The sequence below is a fragment of the Aphidius gifuensis genome, linkage group LG5 (genome assembly GCF_014905175.1).
Source record: "Aphidius gifuensis isolate YNYX2018 linkage group LG5, ASM1490517v1, whole genome shotgun sequence".
In the NCBI taxonomy this organism is placed as follows: Eukaryota; Metazoa; Arthropoda; class Insecta; order Hymenoptera; family Braconidae; genus Aphidius; species Aphidius gifuensis.
Genome location: NC_057792.1, coordinates 6890674 through 6918345, shown reverse-complemented (window position 1 = coordinate 6918345; position 27672 = coordinate 6890674). Strand labels below are relative to the sequence as shown.

Sequence of the window (27672 nt, the reverse complement as noted above, 5' to 3'; positions counted from 1 at the left end):
CTGAAAAATTTCATCTCCGGATTTTTTATAATCAAATGCAATAATTTAAAAAAATCAATTTATTAAAAAAAACTTAAAATTTATAAATTCACGAGGCAAAATCTGCCAGATTATTTTCACCAGGGCAAACTTACCCACTAATTTAACAAACAAACAAATTAATCTAGCTAAAACTTAAAAACTATAATATTCAACAAATGTCAGATACTTACTATCATAATTCAACTGCAGTATTATCACCACTATCATGTATACTCAGTTATTATCATCATCTGCCTGTAATGAACATAATTTAAAAACATAATATTACTTGCAATAAACCTTTTGAAGTACCAATACAAAACACAAAAAAAAAGACCAAAAAAACTAATAATTATTATCGTCGTTAAAGAAGAAGCTGCGAATAAAGTCATTATAAACTCAGAGTAACACAGAACACTAGCACCACTGAACACCATACTTGAATTCTTACGATGATGTATTATTTAAATAATCATACCAATAAAATTAAATGTAACAAACAACCACAAATAAATTTTATACACAAGTGTCTTGAAAAAAAAAAATATTTTATCAAGTGAATGATAAATTTGGATTTGGTAAAAAAAAAAAATAATTTACGTATACTTTTAAAATTATATATTGAATTATGAAATAAAAAAAATATTCTTGTTTTATATTATTGACAAGAAAATTTACATTTCATTTATGTAATTTTAAATTCATCGTTTATTTTAAATTTTTTATCATAAATTTTCTTTTTATGGAAAATAAAGTTTGCACTGGTCAGTATAGGAGGAGTTACATTTAACAAAGGTGGAATTAATAATATGTTATCAGTTGAATATTGATTATTGTTAATCTAAAAGTTAGAAACAAAAAAAAGGTAAAATTAAATTAAATATTTTTTAAAATATCCTCCTATTATTAATTTTGCCCTGTTTAATGTAACTCCTCCTACTGACAAATTTTATATCATTAAACTTTACAAACTTTATTTTTCATAAAAAGAAAATTCATAATAAAAAAAATAAAATAAACGATGAATATAAAATTACATAAACAAAACATGTTATCAGTTGGATATTGATTATTGTTAACGTAAAAGTTAATATTTTTTAACGTATCATCCTTTTTATTAATTCCGCCCTCTTTCAATGTAACTCCTCCTACTGAAAAATGCAATATATCATTTAACTTTACAAACTTTATTTTTCATAAAAAGAAAATTCATAATAAAAAAGTAAAATAAATGATAAATTTAAAATTACATAAATAAGAATATTTTTTTTTTTCCATCATTCACTTGATAAAATATACTTGTTTAAGTCACTTGTCTATAAAATTTATTTCATCATTTAAAAAAATCAAATTATATTTTTTTAAAAATGTCGTTAAAACAAATACGTCTTGAACAAAGAAGAAAAGTTGAGAAATGTGAATTACAAATAAGACAAATATTGTTATATGCTGGTGTTTATCCGGTTGAAAATCCACATAAATTATATCGATGTTTATGGTGGTTTGTTATATTTGTATTTACATTTAATTTTATGGGTATGATTATTTTAATAATACATCATCGTAAGAATTTATCTATCGTGTTGGGTGGTGCTGGTGTTGCTCTAAGTTTAATGACTGTTATAACAAAGGTAAATTTTAATTTTTCATATATTATTCTATACATGCGACCCATGGTGTTTTTGAGATGTCAAAAAATTGAAATTATTTAATAATAATATAGGGAACATGTTGTATATGGTATGACAAAGAAATGGCATTAATAAAAAAACATTTATCTGGAATGATGGATAGAAATATGTCAGCATCACAGGAAATATGGGATACAATGATACAACCAATGCTGTATTACGTATCAAGAATATATTTGTTTATATATACTTTAGGTTTTGCACTTGTACTGGTTATGTTTTCAAAGCCAGCATTAATTATGTTATCACAAGTTATACGGGGACATAATATAACATATATACGTCCATATCCAACAATATATTTTTGGAAAATACCACCAGGAGGACCAATTTATATGATGCATTATTTTATTGATACAGCATGTAGTTGGTATGTTGTATCAATTGGTATTAGTGTTGATAATTTATTTGCATATTCAACAGCAATAATAATGGCACATTATCGTGCTCTTAATTATGAAATTCGTCAATTTAATGGTATAGATATTGAAAAAATGAAAGAATTTGTTTGTAGACATCAAGAATTAAATGATGTTTGTCAATATTTGGGTGTATTGAATGGACCAGTAATATTAATTATAGCTGTATCAACTTCACTTATACTCTGTTCAAATATCTTTACATTCAGTAAGGTAAGCTACCTTACTTATATATTTAAATAACATAACTAAATATTATATGATATTTGAATATGATATTATAAACGGAAATGAAAAAAAAACTTGTAGATAAAATATCTAAAAATTTGTCTAAAATTTATTAATAATAATATTTAATAATTAATTGAAATAATAAACAATATTTTAATTTAATTTAAATTTGATTTAATATTAAATTTAATAATTATTAAATATTGTTTATTAAATTTGATTTGATAAACAATATTTGAAAGACAATATATATTAAAAAAAATTAAATTTGAATAACTATTATTGAGTCATTATAATACGATGACTAATTAATTTATTTTAAATTTATCCAACATTTGTGATAAAAGTATAAATATGTGAAAACAATAAATTAATTGTTAAATGATATATTTATTTATTTATCCTATATGATATATTTTGTATAATAGCTTTTACGGGGAATATTCGAATGCAGTGCCGCGGTGAGGGACGTGACTTATCGTCCATACTGGTCTCCATGACCGTCCGTTGTCATTTTTATTTTTCGACTAGTTACGTCTAGTTTTGCCAAGTTCAAAATAATGGCCTTAGAAAAAAAAATAAATTTTACTAAAAAAGCTAAGTCCCTTTGAAAAAAAAAAACTTAGATATCTACATTATTTTACTAAGCTGAATTTTTACTTAGCTGTACTTATAGCCACACAATCAATATCTACATTATTTTACCAGCAAAATTTTTTACTTCACTGTAATTGTAGCCGAACAATCAATAGCTGCATTATTTTACTTAGCTAGATTTTTTACTTTGCTACATCTAAGGCTAAACTGAGTTTCTTTTTTTTAACTCCATTAGTGAAATAATGTAGTGATTGTGTGGCTACAATAAATTACCGCTAAGTAAAATAATGTAGATATATTTAAGTTTTTTTTTTTTAAAGGGACTTAGTTTTTTTTTGTAAAATTTAATTTTTTTTTCTAAGTCCATTATTTTTTAAAAATGAGCTAGATATTGATTGTTTGGCTACAATTACAGCTATAAGTAAACAATCTAGCTAAGTAGGAAATTAGGCTGGTAAAATTATGTAGATGTTATGTGTTTGGCTATAATTAAAGCTAAGAAAAAGATGTAGCTAAGTAAAAAATCTAGCTAAGGAAAAGATGCGACTGAAGGAAAAATTGAGCTGGTAAAATTATGTAGATATTGTGAGTTTGGCTATAATTAAAGCTAAGTAAAAGATGTAGCTAAGTAAAAAATCTAGCTAAGAAAAAGATGTGGCTAAAGAAAAAATTAAGCTGGTAAAATTATGTAGATATTGTGTGTTTGGCTATAATTAAAGCTAAGTAAAAGATGTAGCTATAGCTATAAGTAAAAAAATCTAGATAAGAAAAAGATGTGGCTAAGTAAAAAATCTAGCTAGGGAAAAAATCTAGCTTATTATTAATTAAAAAGTAAAAATTATTCTAAGTCCCTTTTTTTACTTTTATTTGACTTGGCAAAACTAGCCAAAACTAGGAAGGGAATATCCGAATTCAGTGCCGCGGCCCCCGCGGTGAGGGACGTGACTTAGAGTGAAATTTACCAAAGTTAGTTTTAGAGAAGGGGACACGGCATCAAATGTTTTTAAGGAAGAGTGGGGGAAAGCTTATTCCCTTGGCTAAATACTAGGTGTATTCTTTCATGGCGGATTTTCTGGCGGATTTCCACCTCCACTAGATGTCCCTTCTTTTTTTTACCCCTTCTTTAAGTGTTTGAGCTCCTCTTCTTAACTAGTTATGCTCGAAGGCTCAAAGAAGGGGTGAAAAAAGAAGGGACATTTAGTGGAGGTGGAAATCCGTCAGAAAATCCGCGATGAAAATATTTATAGGTGCGTGTTCGATTGTGCCTGGTATCCTCACTCTAGCGATCCTTTCTCTTTTTCCCTTTCTTTTTCTAACTTGCGTGAAATTTCGTTATTGCGCTTCCAATTCCACGCAAATCAGAAAAAAAAAGGGAAAAAAAGTAGAGAGGGATCGTTAGAGGTGGGGATACCCGCAGGCTCCCGCTAGCGAAAGAACGCACCTAATAACTTTGGTAAATCGTATTTTATCGTCCATACTGGTCTCCATGACCACTAGAAAGTTAAAACTGAATCTACCTGAGAACAGTAGAATAGCATAAACTGAGATAAGCCGTGACCCTCACCGCGGGAAACGGTGAATTCAGTTCCACCAGATGTGACCAGGTACACATTCTAATGTATATAAACGGTCGGAAAACAATGGCCCAGGGGGTAACCATGGGGTACCACGGAACTGAATTCCCCTAGGTCCCTCACCGCTGGGTGCCAAGAATCTGAATTTACCGTTTCCCAAATAAAATAAAATAATTATTTTTTCTTAATATAAAGAGTGATTAAATATATTTTTATCGATAGTTTTTATATTATTTTCTATTTTATGTTATTTTGTAATGTGTTAGCAAATACCTTAGTCACATTAATTCCTTAGTTGCTTTTCTAGCTACTGCTTTCCTTGGACATTTGTATTTTTAAAAAATAAATTTACATGTATCTTATTTATAAAATAAATAAAAAATGTCTAAGGAAAAGCAGTAGCTAAGGAAAAGCAGTAGCTAAGGAATTAATGTGACTAAGGAATTATTTGCTTGAAACATAATTTTTTGGTAACCTATGATTACTATAAAAATCTAACCTCAAAAAAAAATAGAAAATAATATATAATATTTTTGTAATATATTATTTCTTAGCATTATTTTTTATTGCTTGACATTTGTATTTTTGAAAAATAAATTTACATGTATTTTATCTATTTAATAAATTAAAATGACCAAGGAAAAGCAGTAGCTAAGGAAAAGATGTAGCTAAGGAATTAATGTGACTAAGGAATTATTTCTTTGAAACATAATTTAATTCCTTAGCCACATTAATTCCTTAGCTACATCTTTTCCTTAGCTACTGCTTTTCCTTGGACATTTTTTATTTATTTTATAAATAAAATACATGTAAATTTATTTTTTAAAAATACAAATGTCCAAGGAAAAGCAGTAGCTAAGGAATTAATGTGACTAAGGAATTATTTCCTTGAAACAGATTTTTTGGCAACATTAATTCGTATGCGGTCAAATATTCAAACTAAAAAATTATACCGTGTGCGGTGTACGTTCATACCGCACACGGTTTATAATCCAATGATGTACACCGCACACGGTATGATTCGTATGCAGTCAAATATTTAAACTAAAAAAATTTGTATTTGCAATAATCAGTAAACCGTATACAGTTCATATACCGCACACGGTTTAATTTCCAATGACGTACACCGTATACGATGCAATTTTTATGTGGTTAATTATTTAAATTTTTAAAATTTGTATCTACAATTTTAGTAGACTGTGTACGGTCTGATTTTTAACCTAACAACAACAACCTCCATATTTTCAAAATAAACAAACGAGTACAGTACCCGTACGTACAAACATACCCATTTGACGTATTGGTACTATATCATTTGTTTTATTTACACCGGTATACTCACAAAATGAAAGCGCCCCGAAAATTGACCGAACTTTGCGACCCTGATGATTATAAACCAAATTTGAATTAAAGAAAAAAATAAAATTCTATTTTTTTATTTTATTTATTTATTTTTTATTAATTAATTTCTATTTTATTTTTTTTTATTCTGAGATAATTTTTTTTTTCTCCGATAATTATAAATTATGTTTTTTTGTAAGAAATATGTTTTAAGGAAATATATTTGCTTGAAACATAATTTGCTTGAAACACAAACCCATACCGTGTGCGGTGTACATCATTGGCATGGAGGTGTATAAGGAGGGTAATCTCTCGAAATTTACTGAAGCTCACAGAAACGAGCAAGTCAGTACGTTTTTTTGCCGGTGATGACGCTTTTGCTACAACAGTTCTATGGTCACATGGTATTTTTGTTTATATTTTTTCATGATAATGTGACAAGTCAAAAGATAATTATTTATTAATTGTTATTAATTAATGTGACGATTTAAACTATGATCATAATATAATAAATTGATAAAACTATCAATAAGTCTGCATTTAAAAGTAAGTTAGTTCTTATTTTTTTTATAATAAGATATAAGTATGGATATGTCAATCCTTTTGTTTATGTAGCTTTAATCTTAAAAATATTCGAATATTATTAATTACAGTTATAACTGATATTTAAAATTATTTTATTATCACTGGTGTCCTTTTTTTAGCACGAAAAATGGTACAAAAATGTATTGTTTCCGAATGTCAAACATTAAAGGGAAATAAAAATGGTATTTCTATTTTTTCTGTACCAAAGGTAATATTTTAATGAAATATATATTTATATACCTATATATATATTATTTTTCATACTAATTTGTATTTTCTTAACAATTTAAGGATCCTAAACTTTTTGATGCTTGGAAATCAAATCTCCCAAAGCTAAGGAATTCCCTGAGTGTATCAAGTTTGGTTTGTGAAAAACATTTTCATCCAAGTGATATAATGTCACAGTTTACTCAAAAATTACCTTCAGAAACGTGGATATATCCTCGTAGTAAAAAACGATTGAAACCTAAGGCTGTCCCTATATCTTCAGACGTCTGTTCAACTTCAGATAATACAATATTTAAGGGTGATAACGAGGCAATAAAAGCAAATGATGAAGTACCAAATGAATCTATCGTTGATGCACCAATTAATCCTTATGTTCATGCATCAATTAAACCTGGTGTTAATGTACCAGATGAGCATGAATTTTATGTACCAATGCAATGTAATGTTCATGAACAAAATGACTCTGATGTTCATGTATCAGATGAGTATGAATTATATGTACCAATGCAATGTAATGTTCATGTACCAACTAAATCATCATTACATATGATACATGCGTCAACTCAGACTGTAGACCATGAAGACATGGAAATTAAAGAACTACCAACTGAACACAATTTTTGTAAAGTGCCATTTACTTTTGATACTCTACTCAATAACCTGAATAATATAAAATATCCTGGAAATTGCAACTGGGCTCATACTGTAGCCCCTGATAAAAAAAAAGTAATTTTTGTATCGATTTCAATTGACAATATATTGCGTCGAGTGGAAATATATAATAATTTAAGTTCTCGAGTTTTAATGGAGTTTATTCAAGTACATGAAGATTATTTGCATCATAATTTTGAAAATATAAAAGAAGTTGTTGATTATTTAACAACAGTTTATAATTGGAATCTTTGTGTCACTTTAAAAAATTCTCCAAGGTAAATAAATTTAATTTAAATATAATTAATTTTTTACCGTATACGAATAAAATTTTTTTTTATGTTTTAGATTTATTTCTGATACAGTTTGTGAAGCCATTGCTTCATGTAACAGACAGAGTATAGGTCGACCAACTTTGAGATGCATGAAATGCAATATAAAGATGGAATCACAGAAATGGCGAAAACCTCCACCAACTACTACAGTAAAAAAAGTCTTAAAAAAAAAGATCTTGCAACAGAAGGTGAAGCGATTTAAGCAAAAGGTAAAGTACCATTAAATTATTATTGTTGCTAATATTATTATCATGAATTATGAAAATTATTCAGTATTATTTATAATTATTTTCATTAACATCCTTACGTTATTATTTTCCGTTTAGATTGAATCACTTGAAACGCATGTTAATGAACTACGAAAAAAGTGTGCAAGTGTTGAAGAACAAAAATTAGAAGATGCTATCCATAATGTAAAAGATTCTCAAAAAACACTTATAAAGGCATGTCTTCAGGCAGCTAAAAAAGTTGGTGAAGGTAAAAAAGGTATTAGGTATGATATAAAATGGATTTATCAGTGCTTGCTGTTAAGAATAAAAGGACCTGGCCTGTATGATAGCTTAAGGAACAATGAAACATTACCTTTACCTTCGAGACAAACACTTCATAAATATATCAGTTCATTTGATAGTTCATTTGGTTTTAAAAAAAGTATTTTTGATGGGTTAAAAGAAAAAAATTTATCAAAACCAAGATATGAACGAAGAGGTAATTTTTATAAAATAAATGTCAATCAATAATAATTATTTTAATAACTGAAATTATTTTATTCCAGGTGTTTTGTTGGTTGATGAAATTGCTTTGAGTAAAATGGTGACATTTGATCAAAAAACACTAGATGTCTTAGGATTTGTTGGTTTAGGAGATCATACCCCAGCCAGCCAAAAAGGACAAATAGGTGATCATGCACTGGTTTTCATGTTCCAGCCTTTTCGTGGTACTTGGGTGCAAACACTCGGATGTTTTCTTTCGAAAGGTGCAACTCCATCTGATACCTTAAAAGAATTAACATTAGAATGTATAACAAAGCTTGAGGATGCTGGCCTTCTCGTTGATGGTGTAACAACTGATGGAGCATCCTGGAATCGAGCTATGTGGACAAAATTCAATGTTGATGAAGAAAACGTTTGTTGTTCACACCCATGTGATGAGAACAGAAAATTATGGTTCATTTCTGATTTTCCTCATTTAATAAAAAATTTGAGAAACAGAATTGTTGAGAAAAAAATATTTAAAGTAAGTAAACAAAGTTGGTTATACATGATTTGTCAGTCGTGAATGATGTTTTAATTTTTTTTAGAGTCCAAGTGGAGTTATCAAGTTAACACACTGGGATGAAGTTCTAAAAGCAGATAATCCAGATGGATATAATTTAAAAAGTTTGCCCAGGTCTTACACACAATGTTATTCATCCTAAACCATTCCGAAAAATGAATGTTAGAAGAGCATTTAGAGTGAGTATATTTTGTTTTTTATCATCTGCTGAAATTTGAAATGATAAAAAATAATTATTTATATCAAATTTTTACAGTTCTTTAGTATTGCTGCAGGAATGGAGTTATTTAAAACTGAAGGAGTACCTGGTTTACAAGATGCAGATCCATCGATAGAAATTATTAAAATTATAAATAATGTTATAAGGATTATGAACTCGAAATCCCCAGGAGAAAGTCTGAAATGGGATTCCGATGATCGCAAGGTAAATAGAATTTGGAAAATATATATTTTAATTAATTTTATTTGACTAAGAATTTTTCATTTGATAATTTTTGTTTTCAGGAGCTTGAAAATTTTTTAAATTATTTGGATGTTTGGGAAAAAATTGTACTTGAGGATATTACTGATAATAAAAAGAATAATGTAAAAACTTTTAAGTCCATTACTAATTCTATACTCTAACAGGACTTAAAGTCACGATCAGGGCAACATTGGACTTGCATAAATATTTATTTGATCTAGAAGGCGATAATTTATCATACATAATGACATGTAGATTAAACCAGGATGCTTTAGAGGTATAAAAATTGACAAATTTTAATTTGTAGTTAGAAATCAAACTTGATTTAATTTCACTATAAAATATTATTAATTTTCCAGAGATTTTTTTCAATTATTCGTACTGCATGTGGAAATAATAGTCACCCTACTCCTGTTGCTTTTGCTCAAGCATTCAGGTTGTTGAGTGTTTACTCCTTGATTAAACCACCTAAAGGATCAAATGTTAATGCAGATAAAATGCTTATTACTCTACTTAAATCTGAAGATATTGAATCCAAGACTGAAGCAAGTGGAAAACAAAAAGTAATCTCACAACTTGAATCTATTTTACAAAATCAAACAACATATATTGGTGATGACGATGATGTACAAAATTTGATCGTTGAACCATTTGATCATGATTATGCTCGACCATATACGAACGATGAAGTAAAATCTTACGTTTCTGGGTATATTGCAAGGAGAATAAAAAAATTCACAAAATGTGAGAGTTGTATTTCAAATTTAACCACTGATATATCATCAGATAGAGATAAATTAATAGAATTGAAAAGCAGAGGAAAGTTGCTAAAACCAAGTGATAATTTGTATAAAATAATAGCTACAGCTGAAAACTTAATAATTCATACTGTGTATGAAGAAAATTTAACTACTGATTTGTTGTCTCATATTTTTAATGCCATAGAAGATACTAAATTTCCTAAAATTGGCTGTGATAAACATGACCTGAGATCTCAAATTTTAAGCTTTTTTATAATTTTTCGTATGAATACACTTCGTCATCGTTACAACGATATTTATTTATCATCAAATAGAGACAAAACTCAAATGTATACGAAAATAGCAAAATTATAGTAGGTGTTAATATTTTTAGACAGCAAAAATAATGTAATGATTCATTCAAACTAAATAAAAAAAAATTAAATGTAAGCACCGGTAATTTTAATTTTTTAATGATCATATACTTTGATGTGTCACATTGTCATGTATTATGAGAGTGCCAAAAATGTAAACAAAAATACCATGTGACCATAGAACTGTTGTAGTAAAAGCGCCACCATCGGCAAAAAAAGGTACTGACTTGCTCCATTCCGTGAGCTTCACCAACAGCCTATGCTTTAACATAGGAGATTACCCTCCTTATACACCTCCATGATCATTGGATAATAAGCCGTGTGCGGTATGAACATACACCGCACATGGTATGATTTTTTAGTTTGAATATTTGACCGCATACGAATCATACCGTGTGCGTAGTACATTCATACCGCACACGGCTTGCTATCCAATGACGTACACCGCACACGGTATGATTCGTATGCAGTCAAATATTTAAACTAAAAAATTTTGTATTTTCTGTTTATCAAACCGTATACAGTTCATGTCGCACACGGTTTATTATCCAATGACGTACACCGCCCAGGCTACGATTCGTAGTTAAATATCTGTATACAGTTCATACCGCACACGGTTTTATCTTTAATGCGGCGTACACCGCACACGGTATATGATTTAAATATTTTAACTAAAAAAATTTGTATTTGCAATAATCAGTAAACCAGGAATTAATGTTGCTAAAAAATTATGTTTTGAGGAAATAAATCCTTAGTCACATTAATTCCTTAGCTACATCTTTTCCTTAGCTACTGCTTTTCCTTGGACATTTTTTATTTACTCCATAAATAAATTACATGTAAATTTATTTTTCGAAAATACAAATGTCCAAGGAATAGCAGTAGCTAAGGAATTAATGTTGCCAAAAAATTATGTTTCAAGGAAATAATTCCTTAGTCACATTAATTCCTTAGCTACTGCTTTTCCTTGGACATTTGTATTTTTGAAAAATAAATTTACATGTATTTTATTTATAAAATAAATAAAAAATGTCCAAGGAAAAGCAGTAGCTAAGGAAAAGATGTAGCTAAGGAATTAATGTGGCTAAGGAATTAATGTTGCCAAAAAATTATGTTTCAAGGAAATAATTCCTTAGTCACATTAATTCCTTAGCTACATCTTTTCCTTAGCTACTGCTTTTCCTTGGACATTTGTATTTTTAAAAAATAAATTTACATGTATCTTATTTATAAAATAAATAAAAAATGTCTAAGGAAAAGCAGTAGCTAAGGAAAAGATGTAGCTAAGGAATTAATGTGGCTAAGGAATTAATGTTGCCAAAAAATTATGTTTCAAAGAAATAATTCCTTAGTCACATTAATTCCTTAGCTACATCTTTTCCTTAGCTACTGCTTTTCCTTGGTCATTTTAATTTATTAAATAGATAAAATACATGTAAATTTATTTTTTAAAAATACAAATGTCCAAGGAAAAGCAGTAGCTAAGGAATTAATGTGACTAAGGAATTATTCCCTTGAAACATAATTTTTTGGCAACATTAATTCCTTAGCTACTGCTTTTCCTTGGACATTCGTATTTTTAAAAAATAAATTTACATGTATTTTATTTATAAAATAAATAAAAAATGTCAAAGGAAAAGCAGTAGCTAAGGAAAAGATGTAGCTAAGGAATTAATGTTGCCAAAAAATTAGCAACATTATATTTCCATTATATTTATATAGCAAATATATTTCCTTAAAACATATATCTTTGGCAACATTAATTCCTTAGCTACATCTTTTCCTTAGCTACTGCTTTTCCTTGGACATTTTTATTTATTAAAATAAATTGCATATTTTTTATTTGTTTTATAAAGTAAAATACCAAGGATTAGTAGCAGATCACTAATTAATTCATCAAGTTCTATTCTTTTTGTAGACATTAACTCATAGTTTTTTAATTTACATGGTAACACTGTAAAAATAAATATGTTATCATTGAATTGAACCTGAGTAAGATTTATTGAAAAAAAAAAAATTATATCGTTTTAATTTTACATGGTAACACTGTAAAAATAAAAATGTTATTCATCGAACTTCATATAAACAAGTAAACACACAAAATTTACATGGTTCCTTGTAGAAATATACGGGTTCTTCGGATATAAATTGTCAATCACCTGCTGGAAATAAATACGCTTAATATTTATTATCCATACTATAGAGAAATTACTACAATTTAGATAAATATTCCTAATGACCATGTAAAAAATCTCAATTCACCAGAGATTTATATTTAGACACACTGTAAATAAATAAGGAAACCCCTGTAAAAATTACGATATTGTTTTTCTTATAAAAATAACAAATTTGTATTTTTTATACAAAAACCAAATAATAATTACCAGGCATGTCACTTCGATCCCAACTGTCGTGGTTACCCTGTAAATTTCACAAAAAAATTCTCTCCGTGCACAATTGATAAGTATAGTAAATGATATTATTTAAAAGTGAGGTAAAAGTGTTGTCAGTTTATAAATAAAAAAAGTAAAAATCAAAATATTAGTGTGTCATCCGGTTCGCCAGAGTTTAGAAAATTTTTAATTTTTAACAAGGAACGCGTTCGTTACTAATTTTTAATATTATATTTAGATGGAAACTATAACATTATCACAAGCTGCTTGGCCTGCTGTATATACTGCTTATAAATTGTTACAAGTATTTATATTTGCATGGTGTGGTGAACTTCTGAAGGAAACAGTTAGTTTAAATTAAATAATTATATAATAATAGAGAGTAAAACAAAATGGAGCAATTGAATTCAATATTTTTTTTATATTTTTCCTTAGCTCATGTATTATATTTCCCCTTATATATTTTTCTTATTTAATTTATTTGTATTTTATTCTTTTAGAGTGAAGAATTTCGAGAAGCAGTTTATGCTTCAAGATGGCATAAACATGATAATAAAAAAGTTGCATATTGTGTGAGAATGATGATGAATCAAAAACCAATATTATTAAATGCTTGTGGAGTCAAACCTGTAACAGCAGATTTATTTTCTGGGGTAATTTATTTTGACTATTTATTATATTAATCATATAATTATTCAAACATGTTATTATTTTGATTTGTTTTATGACAAAAATTTGTAATTACAATTTATTTTTAAACATAAAATTTCAAAAGTAAAAAAATGAATAATATTGTATTTCTTTATATACATATTGAAATTAATTTATAAAAAATAAAAAAATATATAAAATTATGTATTTTTATAACATCTATATAATATTTAAAATTTATATATTTTCTTATTTTTTTGTCAGGTTGCAAATACGGCAGTGTCATATTTTTTTCTCATGCAGACTATCAGTGAAAAAGATTAAATTATGTGATAAATAATTAACTAAAGTGCTCATTAAAAAATTGACGTTGATAAAAATACTATATGTTCTGCGAGTCGTCACACAGCGGTCGGTCGAGTCTTTTCTGGGCCTACAATTTACTTATATTTTTTTTATTCCTTCAAAAAATGAACCCTCAAAGTTTATAAATAAATGTCACGTATTTTTTCATCTGGCAAAAAACTATAAAACTAGACCAAGACGACATCTATAAATTAAAGTTTCTCTTATTTTCTTCTCTTAATTATTTTTGTCAAGAATTATAGAAAATCTCACATCTGTCGACAATCGAACAAATATTTTACAAATATTTAATAAATTCATGAAAACGTCTTGGACTTTCCGGTCATGAAATCTATATTTTTTGTTTACACATACCCGTGTAGGAGACTTAACACATGCAACATGCATCATCCATTAATCTGCCATTATGGGCCACATAACCTCGTTACACATTCTAATATTCTGCCATTATTCTATTAAATTTAAATTGTCCCATTAACATTTAAATTCTATTAAAATTAGATTCATTAACATTTCAAGATTGGCCCATTACTTGAAATCAATTTTTTATAAATAATAATAAAAAAATATTTTTTTCAATTCATATATAGATTATACACTCTTTATAATAAATTTTCCTGCTTCAACTCTGAGAAAACTAAACCTACATAAACCTAGTTTAACTAACTGAGCCATACTGATATATATATTTCGAAGTTTGTTCACTTGTAGTAATTATTCACTCTAAACTTGGTAGACTTTTAAGATGATTATTCAAATACAAATATATTTATTTATCATTTAATTTTAAAGCTCCATACAATTTTCTATGTCTTGTTTTTTGTCAAAAATTACTGATAGTTAGCCATAATACTAATTTGCCATGAAGCTGATGAACATACATTAAATCACATGAATTGCCATTAATTCGATGAACTATTACAGCCATGAATTTGCCAAAATTGATGAAACATTAATAATGAATTTTATGATAATAAAAACATGAATTTTATGAATTATAACTAGCCATAATGACCAATGAATTTTAATTCATGAACGTAGCATTAATAAATAATCGATGAACCAGCCATTAAATCAGCCATGAATTAATTTATGAACAGTAGAAATAGCCATGAATTTGCCATGAATTGATACTAGCATTAATCAAACATCGAATTAATAACTAGCCACAATAGAATTTGTAATTACGATAAAGCCATTAAATCAATGAATTTATGAATTATGAACAGTAGTATATGCCAGTATAATTTATGAATTCGATGAACTACCAAAATACCAGATTTGCCATGAATTTTATGAATAGCCAAAATAATATTTACCATGAATTTATATAATTGAATAAATAAATACAAGACTGATGCAACACAATAATAATCTTTGCCAAGTATATCATATATTGGCTACAATCATTTATATATGTGTTTATTTCGATTTAATAGTACTTTTATGCGTATGGAAAAGGCCCAATTTTCTGTCTAAAATTCTCTCCACCTATATACACATACTTTCTACCCTCTCTTGAACTAATTTTTGACCATATTTAAAACTAATTTTTTACTAGGTATACACCCATTTTTTAGGACTTGACAATTTTCAACAAACTGAAAAAGTAGTTAATTAGTATAACCTTTGATGCTATCAATAATATTGATAGCCCTGTATCAAACATGAGGCCTTACAAACCTTGTAAAATTATCGTGGTATCTTTGGATACGTAGTGTGAAACACTATATTTTAATATAAATCTTATATGTATTTTTGAAAACAATGAAATAATATTTGTATTGATTTTTCATTCTGAATTATTTTAGTTAGCCAAAATAAATAAACTATAAGAAGAAACAAATAAGCATATTTATTTTTCCTTTCTTTGAAATATTATAAATATAAAATATATATAATAAAGTCAACGAAAAAGATAATACCAATAAAATTATAAATCTTTATCTACTTTTCTTTGAATATTTATTGTTTTTAAAATAGTAAGTATATGAATTTTTAAATTATAAATTAAAATCTCAATGCTAAATATCGATATCCTCTTGGTATTTTTTGTTATGTATTGAATTTGAAAACAAAATCACATTGTTTTCTAATAATTCCATTGCTATTATAAACTATTTATTTTAATTCAATATTGATGAAATGCAACACGGCCTTATAGTCAGACGCTGGCCCCTGGGCCCTGGCCCCAACAAACATTACCAGAACTTTTTTAATGAATGACATTTTCAATATATTAATTGAAGATGAAATTAATTAATTGTATCATCCTTATTTACTTTGGGTGATATATTCAAATTAAAAAGATTGAAAAAATTAATCGTTTTCCTATACCTCAAATTATGGAGTATTCCCGTCAATTTATTATTCAAACCGTCTTAAAATAATTGTATGTCACATATTTTTTGTATGTCACATATTTTTTGTTTTATTGATCAAATAGTGGTTTTTTTTTTTAAACTAATTAATTAGACGAACAAAATTAGATTAACAAATATTTAAAATTTGAAGAAAATATGAATGTAATATGCTTAAAAAAAACATCATAAAAACATTGTAAATAACTCAAATGTATATTATGTAAATAAAATAAAATAAAGAATTCTATTATCATATATGTTGAGAAATAGCAAAATAATGAGACTCGATAACATTGACCGAGGGAGACAGTAATTGTCAGGGTTATAACGAATGTATTGAGCTCTTAGTTGTGTATGTAAAATTTTGAGTGCAAACAATGTGGTAAAAGTATACGCATGATAATAAACAGAAGCACAAGGTGTAGAAGAAAATATATATTCATATACATATGATGTTTTTAATAAAAAAAAAAAAAAAAAAAAAAGGATTTATTATATCCAAAAATTAATTACATTAGAGTGAATTAATAATTTTTTTTTTATCTTTGTACACAAAATTTGTACAAACAATTAGATTTTAACTATATGTGGAATTTCATGCCACTTTTTACTGATGAAATTAAAAATAAACGGTAAAATTTATCTAAAAATTTCAATCAATTTTAAATTAACATGATTTAAAATAAATTTTGTTTGTAATAATTATTTGATAATGAATTTTATGAAATTGATAATATATATCATTATTATAATTAATGAAAAAAGAAATAATTATTTCAATTAAAAAAAGTATACAATAAAATTTTTAATGCATAAATGAAAAATGAGAGAGCAATCGTTACATAAATTTAAATAATACAAAAGTTTTATTTTTCTCAAATTTATGACGTCTTTAATTATTTTTTCTTTTACGTTCATCACGTAATTTTTTATCAAGTCAATAAAAATAGTTTTATTGTTTTTTAAAAATCATCACTTAATGAATTATAAATTTATTTTTAAAATACCTTTTTTATTGAAAAAATAAATAAATCGATAAATAAAAATTAAAAAAAAATTACCACTGTAATTTGTCATTGAATTTATTTTTCAAAATATTGAGATATATCCCTGAAATATATTTTTTCAAATATAATACATTAATTAATTAAGGTTATTCAAATGATAATTGATTCAAAAAATAAAAAATCTTAAATAATATAAAATTCATTTAGGCTATAAATATGTATGGCAAAGAAATAAAAAAAAGTCGTTAAATAATTAAAATTTAATTGTTTTATTTTTATCAATATGAGTTTTGTGAAAAACAATTTTATGTGTTTTTTTAATTTTTTAACTAAAACAATGATTAGAATTTATGAATGTCTATGAGCTTTGAATGTTAGATAAATAGACAAGCCCGACTGTCTAGTATCACAAAAAAAAAATATAACCGTTTAATTGTCAGTGTTTGCACAATTACTCAACAAGCCAACAATGAATTCTAAAGAAAATATTGTCATCTCTGGAGTTGCTGGAAGATTTCCAGAGTCAGATAATGTCAAAGAACTTGAAAAAAATCTTTTCAATAAAATTGACATGGTGACTGAAGATACACGTCGCTTTAAAAATGGTAATTTATTAAATAAATATTGTGTTAATTAATTTTATAAAGAAAAAAAAAATAATTATTTGTAAATTTATATTTAGATATTCCTGGGCTGCCAAAAAGAATGGGAAAAATAAATAACATCAATAAATTTGATGCATTATTTTTTGGCATAAATCCAAATCAGGCTAATGCAATGGATCCAATATGCAGAATGTTGATGGAACATGCATACGAAGCAATTATTGATGCTGGTATTAATCCATCTACAATAAAAGGCAGTAAAACTGGTGTTTTTATTGGAGCATGTTTTTCAGAAACTGAAAAAATATGTGTCTATGAGAAAAAATGGGTTTGTAATATTATTATAAGAATATAATTAAATAATAATTAAATAGTAATAATAATTTATTTTATAAATTACAGGCTAACAATGGATATGGAATAACTGGTTGTAGCAAGGCTATGTATGCAAATCGTTTATCATATTGGCTTGGACTAACTGGTCCAAGTTATACAATTGATTCAGCATGTAGTTCAAGTATTGTTGCTATTGAAAATGCATATAGATCAATTCAAAGTGGTCAGTGTGATGCAGCATTAGTTGGTGCTGCTAATTTATGTCTTCATCCAAATTTATCATTTCAATATGCTAATTTAGGTAAATTATTTATTTGGGTAAAATAATGATATACAAATAGAAATATTTATAGTAATAATTATATATTGATTTTATTTTTTAGGTGCTCTTAGTCCTGATGGTTATTGTAGAACTTATGATGCTGATGCAAATGGCTTTGTTCGAGCTGAAGCAGTTGGCATTATTTATTTACAAAAATTAAAAAATGCAAAACGTGTTTATGGCACTGTTGTTAATTGCAAAACAAATTGTGATGGATATAAAGAACAAGGTATAACATTACCTTCAAGTTTAATGCACAGTAATCTTATTCGTGAATTGTATGATGAATGTAAAGTATCACCAAATGATGTTGGATATATGGAAGCACATGGAACAGGCACTAAAATTGGTGATCCTGAAGAAATTATGGCTATTGATATTGGATTATGTAGTAATAGAAAAGAACCACTTATTGTTGGTTCAATAAAAACAAATCTAGGACATGCTGAAGCTGCAAGTGGAATTGTATCAATTGTTAAAATTATAATTGCCAATGAGACTCTTAAAATACCACCAAATTTACATTTTAATAAAGCAAAAAAAGGCTTAAAAGCTATTGAAGAAGGTCGTATTAGAATTATTACTGAACCAGAAAATTGGAATGGTGGTTATGCAGGTGTAAGTGGTCTAGGATTTGGTGGATCAAATGCTCATTGTCTTATTAAATCAAATAATAAAGAAAAAATTAATAATGCTTTACCAAATGATAATCTTCCAAGACTTGTTATGGTATCTGGAAGAACTGAATATGCTGTTAAATATATACTTGATGATGTAAGTTATATACCTTCATCGACTGAGATGCCATTAATATACTTACATTTTCGTTTGTTTTAGATTGAAAATCGTCCAATTGATGTTGAATTTATTAAACTTCTTCATGACATTCATGCTAATCGTATTGATGGTCATTTATACGGTGGCTATACTATCTTGAATACAATAAATTCAGTAGAAAAAACACTCCAGTCAAATTGTGAAAAAGTTATTAAAAGAAAAGTTGACATTTTACCACAAAAAAAACGTTCTGTTTGGTTTGTTTTCTCGGGCATGGGATCTCAATGGCCAACAATGGGAAAAGCATTCCTTTGTTTTCCAATATTTGCTGAAGCAATACGTAAATGTGATGCTATTTTAAAACCAATGAATATTGATATTTATGATATTATCAATAATCCAGATAAATCAAAATTTAATAATATATTAAATGCATTTATTGGAATTGGTGCTGTTCAACTTGGTTTAGTTGATTTACTTAAATCATTGGAAATTTTACCAGATAAAATTATTGGTCATTCAATGGGTGAGGTGGGTTGTGCATATGCAGATAATACAATAACAGCTGAACAAATGATTTTAGCAATTTATTATCGAGGTATTGCATCAATTAACAATAGGATAATTGAAGGTTCAATGGCTGTAATTGGATTAGGTAATTATTATTATTATTATTAATATTATAATTAATCATTTGAAAAGACAATTTTTACTTGCGTAATATTAATTTATTTTTGATGTTAATAATTAGGTCATCAAGATGCTAAAAAATATTGTTCAAATGATGTTGAAATTGCTTGTCATAATGGAGCTAAAAGTACAACAATATCAGGTCCAGCAATTTCAATTAATAAAATTGTTACTGAGCTAAATGATTTGAATATTTTTGCCAGAGAAGTTGAATGTGGTAAAATTGCTTATCATAGTAGTTATGTTACTGAAGCATCATTAAAATTATTACAATATCTTAAAAAAATTATTCCTGAGCCAAAACAAAGAAGTTCCAAATGGCTAAGTACTTGTTTTCATCAAAATGAATGGTCTACACCAACAGCACAACTAGCATCTGCTGAATATTTTACTAAAAATTTTACGAGTCCAGTTTTATTTGAAGAAACATGTGCTTTAATTCCTGATGATGCAATTACCATTGAAATATCTCCACATGGTATTCTTCAGACAGTTTTACGTACGTCTCTTCATTCGAGTGTAATTAACATGTCACTTGCTCAACGAGGTCAAGATAATATTCAAGTATTTCTTGATTGTATTGGAAAACTATATTGTGCTGGTATACAATCAAAAATATCAAATTTATATCCAAGTGTTTCTTTACCAGTATCAAGAGGTACACCAATGTTATCACCATTAATAAAATGGCAACACGCTGATGATCATTTTGTTGTTTCATTTGACAATGAAAAAAGTATCATGTCACAAGAACGAACAATTGAAGTTTCTTTGAAAGATCAAGAGTTTAAATATATGACTGGACATGTTGTTGATGGTATTAATTCCATGCCTACAACTTTTTATTTTGTTTTTATTTGGCAAACTTTGTGTATGATGCAAGGAAAATCATTTTTTGATACGTCTATTGTATTTAAAGATATTAAATTTTTAAAAACAATTATATTGCCTGAAAGTAGACCTATAAAAATTACAATTTTCATCGACAAAGGTGAGAGAGAATGGTGATTCTTTTTCAATAAATAATAGTGTATATAAGTATCATTTTTTTTTTTTTTTTTCAGATAGTGGAAAATTTAAAATTATTAAAGAAGAAGATGAAATAGTTGCTACTGGTAAAGTTTACTCTACCACCATTGTTTCATCAAACAATAAAATTGTTACTTTAAATGATAAAAAATTTGATACTTTAACAAGGGAAGAAATTAATAAAGAATTACGATTAAGGGGTTACAACTTGAGTGGCCTTTATCAGGGACTTGAAAATTATTCGTTTGAAAACTTGTGTGGTACAATTGAATGGGTCAATAATTGGGATACATTTTTGGCAAACATGATACAAGTTAAACTATTAAGTCTTGAAACAAGAAATTTATTTGTTCCAATTTCAATTAAAAAGTTGACTATTGATACCAAGATGCATTTAGATCAAATAAATTCAATGCCAAATGATGACAAAAAAGGTAAATTATTATAAAATATTTATTTTTAATCAATACTCAATACGGTGAGGCATTATAGGTTTAAATAAAATAATAATTTTCATTTTACAGAATTTCAAGTATTTTATGATGATATCTTAGACATTATAGTGTCTGGAGGTATTGAAATTAAAGGTATCAAATTAAATTCAATTGCAAGAAAAAGAATAACATGTAAACCAATTATTCAAAGTTATAAGTTTGTTTGTCATCAAGATGACAAAGATGAGCTTAATCTTGAGGATGCAATTAGAATGTCAGTACAATTGTCAGTAGAAAATTATTCAACAATGAAATGTAAAATATTAGAACTCGTACAAACAAATGATGATATTGAAAATTTATTGACTCCAATTATTTGGAAAGCTATTAGCGAAATTCCAACAATTGAAGTTGAATTTGTGACTGTATCCAAGATGAATCCTTATGACAATAATAATACTTCTGCGATTCCAGTTACGGTTATTGAACCAAATCAATTTTCATTGAAAACAAATGCACTGATATCAGCTGGACAAAATATTTTATCATCAATGATAGATTTTACAGTTTCACAATTTATTTTATCAATTGAAGATAATAATTTTTTACTTACAATTGAAAAAACAATTAATTTACAAAAACCAGAGCTACTAAAAGAGTCTCTTGAAAAACATTGTCTCAAGATAATTATCAAAAAAACAATTGGAAATTTGACAATTTTATTATTGAGAAAATGCATAGAGAGTGAAAAAAATTATTCAATAATTCATGTTAATAATGATAATACATATTTATGGATTGAAAAATTACAAAATGCCCTAAAATTGAGTACTATAAATTCAAGAATTTTATTAATTACTGACAAACAGTTTGAAAATGGTTTATCTGGATTGATGAGATGCCTTCAAAGTGAATCAGGAACTCATGCTATACGTGGATTTATTTTACAAGATGATAATGCACCTGATTTTAATATTGATAATCCATTTTATCAAGAACAATTGAGTTTGGATTTATTTTTAAATGTATTACGCATTGATTCAAATTCAACTTTACCTGTATGGGGCACATATCGTTATTTTATGTTGCCTGATACACAAAAATCGTATGATCAATATGATCATGCATATGTTAGACAATTAATAAAAGGTGACATGAATAGCTTCGAATGGCATCAAGGACCAAAAACATTAAATTCATTAACATCACCATCAAGCATGATTAAAGTTATTTTTAGCTCAATTAATGAACGTGATGTGATGCTGGCAAATGGAAAACTTAAACCAGAATCAATTACAAGCTCAAGACTTGATGAAGATTATATATTTGGATGTGAATATAGTGGTATTGATTTAATGAAAAATAAACGTATAATGGGACTTGTTAAAACAAATGCATTAACAAATTTAATTGAAAGTAATAATTCAATATTAACTTGGAATATTCCTGATAATTGGTCATTACAAGATGCAGCAACAGTTCCATTTGCTTATGTGACATCATATCTTGCTTTATATATTTATGGTAAAATAAAAAAAGGTGATAAAGTATTAATTCATCAAGCAACTAATGTTATTAGTCAGGCAGCAATAACATTGGCTCTCAATGAAGGATGTGAAGTATTTGTAACTGTAAAATCATCAGAAATGAAAAACTTTATTATCAATAAATTTCCACAAATAAAAGAAGATCATATTGGAAATTTAATTGATATGAATTTTCAAAATACGATTATTGAAATAACCAAAGGACAAGGTGTAAATGTTGTTTTAAATTTTGTTTCTGATAATAATCATAAAAATATCTCAATCGAATGTTTAAAAGAAGGAGGTAAATTTTTGGAACTCAAAGACGTTGATAATGAAATAAATAATACTATTGAGTTTGATTTATTAAAAAGTATACACTTTCAAGTTATTTCATTGATTGATGTACTCAAAACAAATAATAATGATGATGAAATATTATTAAAATTGAGAGATTTATTACAAAATGGTGTTAATGAAGGAATTGTCAAACCATTGAGTAGTATATTATTTAACAGAGATCAATTGAAGTTCGCATTTAAACATTTGATGAATAATAATGAAGTTACTGAAAAGGTAATGAAAAAAAAAAAAAAAAACCAAACAAATCCTTATTTTACATTATATTTATTATCTTTTTTATTTTGTTTCAGGTTGTTATTCAAATTCAAGATGAAAATAATGATGAATCAAACAGCAAGCAACTGATATCTTTACCAGTAATTCCACGTTTTTACTGTAATCCAAATTACAGTTATATTATTTATGGTGGACTTGGTGGTTTTGGTCTTGAGCTTGCAGATTGGTTATTCATTCGTGGAGCAAAATATTTGATACTAACTTCACGAAGTGGTATCAAAAATGGATATCAACAAATGAAAATTAATTATTGGAAAAAAAATGGTGTAAAAGTTGAAATAATTTCAGGAAAGTTGGCTCACATTGAAGCAGATTGTGTTGATATTTTAACAATTTCTTTAAACATTGCACCAGTTGGTGGAATTTTTAATCTTGCTGTAGAACTTGATGACAAGCTTTTTTGTGATCACACAGCTGAAACTTTTGATTATTCTTTTAAATCAAAAGCTTGGAGTACTAAAAATTTTGATAAATTATCAAGAAAAATGTGTCAAAATCTTGAAAATTTTGTTGTTTTTTCCTCAATAACATCCAGTTATGGTCGTCAAGGAATGACAAGTTATGGAATGACAAATTCTATCATGGAAAAAATTTGCGAAAAACGAATTACCGATGGATTACCAGCATTGTCAATACAATGGGGAGCTATTGATAATGTTGGTATACTTGGAAATATACAAAAAAATAATGATAACTTTATATTTGCTGGTACTTTGAGACAAAAAATTTCATCATGTATAGATGCACTTGATAAATTTTTAATGCAATCACAACCAGTTGTATTGAGTATGATAATTCCGGAAAAACGAAGCAAAAAATCAGATATTATATCAAATATAGTTGATGCTGTTATGAAAATAATTGGTCTTAAAGATCTAAAAATGATTAATAAACATGTGCCACTTAGTCAGCTTGGAATGGACTCAATTTTGGTATTTGAAATTCAAAAAACTCTTGAACAAGAGTTTAATATTATTCTTAATACCCGTGATATTTGGACTCTCAATTTTGAAAAATTGGAAAATATGCAAAAGCTCCAAGATGATCAGAAGAAAATGACACTCGAATGAATGATATAATTGAGTTTTGGAAGATGAGATAAAATTCCATTTATATCAAAGTTTATATGATATACTTATATATATATATATATATATATATGTTATTTTTTCGAAAAATTTTGCCCGTGGGTTTTTCAATCCGTGAAAAAATATAACGCAAAATTTATCTCAACTCTCCCGCCGGGAATATTGATTTTTGCATTTGAAATAACATTGCATTCTTGTGATTTTTAATTTTTTCGAGGTCGTAAAAAATCGGTGAAATTTGCGTTGAATTTGAATTAATGCACTTTAAACTAGAATTTCAAACTGCTGGATTTTGCGCTGCCCATAGACGTTATCCAGTGATTTTTTGATTTCACACAAAATGACGGTTTTTTTCATTAATGGTTTATACGAACTGTAATCACGTTTTTCTATTAATTTGAAATAAACTACTGAAATTATGGTAAAAGTAATATTCCGTAAAACATTCTACAGAAAATTGGATCCATTATTTTAACAGCAAAACCCTGGTGAAAATATTTCTCCACGATTTCTCCTCAATTTCCGCGATTACTCCGAATTTCTCCTCATTTACCTGAATTTGTCCGTGATTACCCGAATTTCTCCCAAATTGACCCATGCGGAGAAATGAGCGAAGAATGGTATGAAAATATTGTTCCGAATTTTCTCCAAAATGACTTGGGTGAAGAAACGTCGGAAATATTTTCCACGATGAGAATACGCGGAGAAACATGTGAAAAAGAAAATTTACCGCGGAGAAATTTTACGAATTTTCTCCGAATCGATTGGGCGGAGAAACGTTCGAAATATTTTTCCGCGATAAAAGTACGCGGAGAAACGTGGAAAAAATTATCACAGAGAAATTCTTTCAAAATCAGCAACGAGGAGAAATTTTTCCACTCATTTCCCCACATTCATCAATTTGATGAAACCATCACGGGAGTTTTGTAGACCAAGTACCTCAGGTATATCAACTTTTTTGGAAAAAAGTGTCTTCGAATTTTTATTTTTATCAAAAAAAATTAACATCATTATGCTTTGCGTTATGTAACAATATTAATAATTAGTCATTTTTTTTTGGAAAAATTGAAAATTGAAAAAGTTAAAAAAAAAATTAAACAAATGGTGGAGAAAGTTAGAGAAAGGGTGGAGAGTTTGTCCGCCATTTCTCCTCGTGAAAATTTTACTGCTGAGAAATTTTTCTAAAATCAACGAAGAAGAGAAATTTTTCTTTCGTTTCTCCGAATCAACTTGGGTAAGAGAACATTCGGAAATATTTCTACGCGAAAAAATACACGCGGAGAAACATGTGAAAAAATAATTTTACCGCGGGCAAATTCTTCCGAAATCAACGACGAGGAGAAAATTTTTCCACTCATTTCTCCGCATGGGTCAATTTGGGAGAAATTCGGAGAAATCACGGAAAAATTCGGAGCAAATCATGAGAAATTCGAGTAATCACGGAGAAATTCGGAAAAATCGGAGAAATATTTTCACCAGGGAAATATCAGAAATAGTAGCTAAGAAAAACATAATCTAAGAAATTAATGTTGCAACAAATATAATTATTTTGGCTACATTATTTCTTAGCTCATTTTTTCTTAAAACTTGTCCTTGAGATTTTCATATATTAAATAAATAAAATACATGTAATTGTATTTTTAAAAAATACAAATGTCAAAAGACAAGCAGTAGCTAAGGAAAAGATGTAGCTAAGGAATTACTTAAGCCAAGAAAAGTATGTTTGTAGCATTATTAATTCCTTGGCCACAGCTTTTCTGTAGCTACCGCTTTTCTTCGGACATTTTTGTTTTTGAAATAATCAATCACATGTATTTTATTTATTAAATAAATAAAAATCTCAAGGACAAGCAGAAGCTGAGGAAAGGAAGGACTTACTTGTTCTCGGATTTTTCATTTATACAATAAATAAAAAACATTTAATTCATTATTTCAAAAACAAAAATGTCCAAAGAAAAGCGGTAGCTACGGAAAAACTGTGGCCAAGGAATTAATAATGGTACAAACATACTTTTCTTGGCTTAAGTAATTCCTTAGCTACATCTTTTCCTTAGCTACTGCTTGTCTTTTGACATTTGTATTTTTTAAAAATGAAATTACATGTATTTTATTTATTCAATATATGAAAATCTCAAGGACAAGCAGGAGCTAGGGAAAAAATGGAGCTAAGGAATTAATGTAGCCAAAATAATTATGTTTGTTGCAACATTAATTTCTTAGACACATGTTTTTCTTAGCTACTGCTATTCTTTTGATATTTTTGTTGTTAAAATAATGAATCACATGTATTTTATTTATTAAATGAATAAAAATACCAAGGACAAGCAGTAGCTAAGGAAAAGATGGAGCTAAAGAATTATTGTAGCCAAAAAATTGTGTTTTCAGCAACATCGATTTCTTAGCAACATCTTTTTCTTAGCTACTGCTATTCCTTGCCCATTTATATTTCTTAAAATTGAAATTACATGTATTTTATTCATTCAATAATACGGAAAAATTTTTTCTGTAGAATGTTTTACGGAATATTACTTTTACCATAATTAGGAGTAGTTTATTTTAAATTAATAGAAAAAACGTGATTACTGTTCGTATAAACCATTTTAATGGAAAAAAACCGTCATTTTGTGTGAAATCAGAAAATATCACTGGATAACGTCTATGGGCAAGCACAAAATATACGATCCAGCAGTTTGAGAATTTCTAGTTTAAAGTGCATTCATTCTCAAATTCAACACCGCAAATTTCATATTTTTCCGATTTTTTTTACGACCTCCAGAAAAAAAAAATTGAAAATCCCAAGAATGCAATGTTATTTCAAATGCAAAAATCAATATTCCAGCGGCACGGGTTAGAGTTGAGATAAAGCTTCAAAATTCTGCCTATTATTTTTTTTTACGGAATAAAGAAAAAAAAACCCCTAG

At 27.3% G+C, this 27672-nt stretch overlaps 3 protein-coding genes across 3 annotated transcripts; all 3 read left to right on the top strand.

Annotated features, from left to right (window-relative positions):
- The first annotated feature begins 1388 nt into the window (after positions 1–1388).
- On the top strand, positions 1389–13893 carry LOC122857408 (odorant receptor 47a-like). Its single transcript, XM_044159562.1, has 5 exons — positions 1389–1652; positions 1745–2344; positions 13157–13264; positions 13419–13571; positions 13834–13893. Exons 1-5 carry the CDS (start codon positions 1389–1391, stop codon positions 13891–13893), a joined length of 1185 nt encoding a protein of 394 aa, XP_044015497.1.
- On the top strand, positions 6159–10814 carry LOC122857399. Its single transcript, XM_044159552.1, has 10 exons — positions 6159–6420; positions 6579–6667; positions 6751–7616; positions 7687–7882; positions 8000–8381; positions 8449–8909; positions 8974–9127; positions 9205–9372; positions 9453–9688; positions 9771–10814. The coding sequence occupies exons 2-7, from the start codon at positions 6587–6589 to the stop codon at positions 9088–9090; spliced, it is 2103 nt and encodes a 700-aa protein (XP_044015487.1). The 5' UTR covers positions 6159–6420; positions 6579–6586; the 3' UTR covers positions 9091–9127; positions 9205–9372; positions 9453–9688; positions 9771–10814.
- Positions 13894–17774: 3881 nt separating the features above from the next.
- On the top strand, positions 17775–24733 carry LOC122856308 (fatty acid synthase-like). Its single transcript, XM_044158002.1, has 10 exons — positions 17775–17910; positions 17988–18238; positions 18313–18547; positions 18630–19342; positions 19406–19685; positions 19749–20000; positions 20097–21026; positions 21100–21498; positions 21589–23600; positions 23678–24733. Exons 1-10 carry the CDS (start codon positions 17775–17777, stop codon positions 24731–24733), a joined length of 6264 nt encoding a protein of 2087 aa, XP_044013937.1.
- Positions 24734–27672: the final 2939 nt, after the last annotated feature.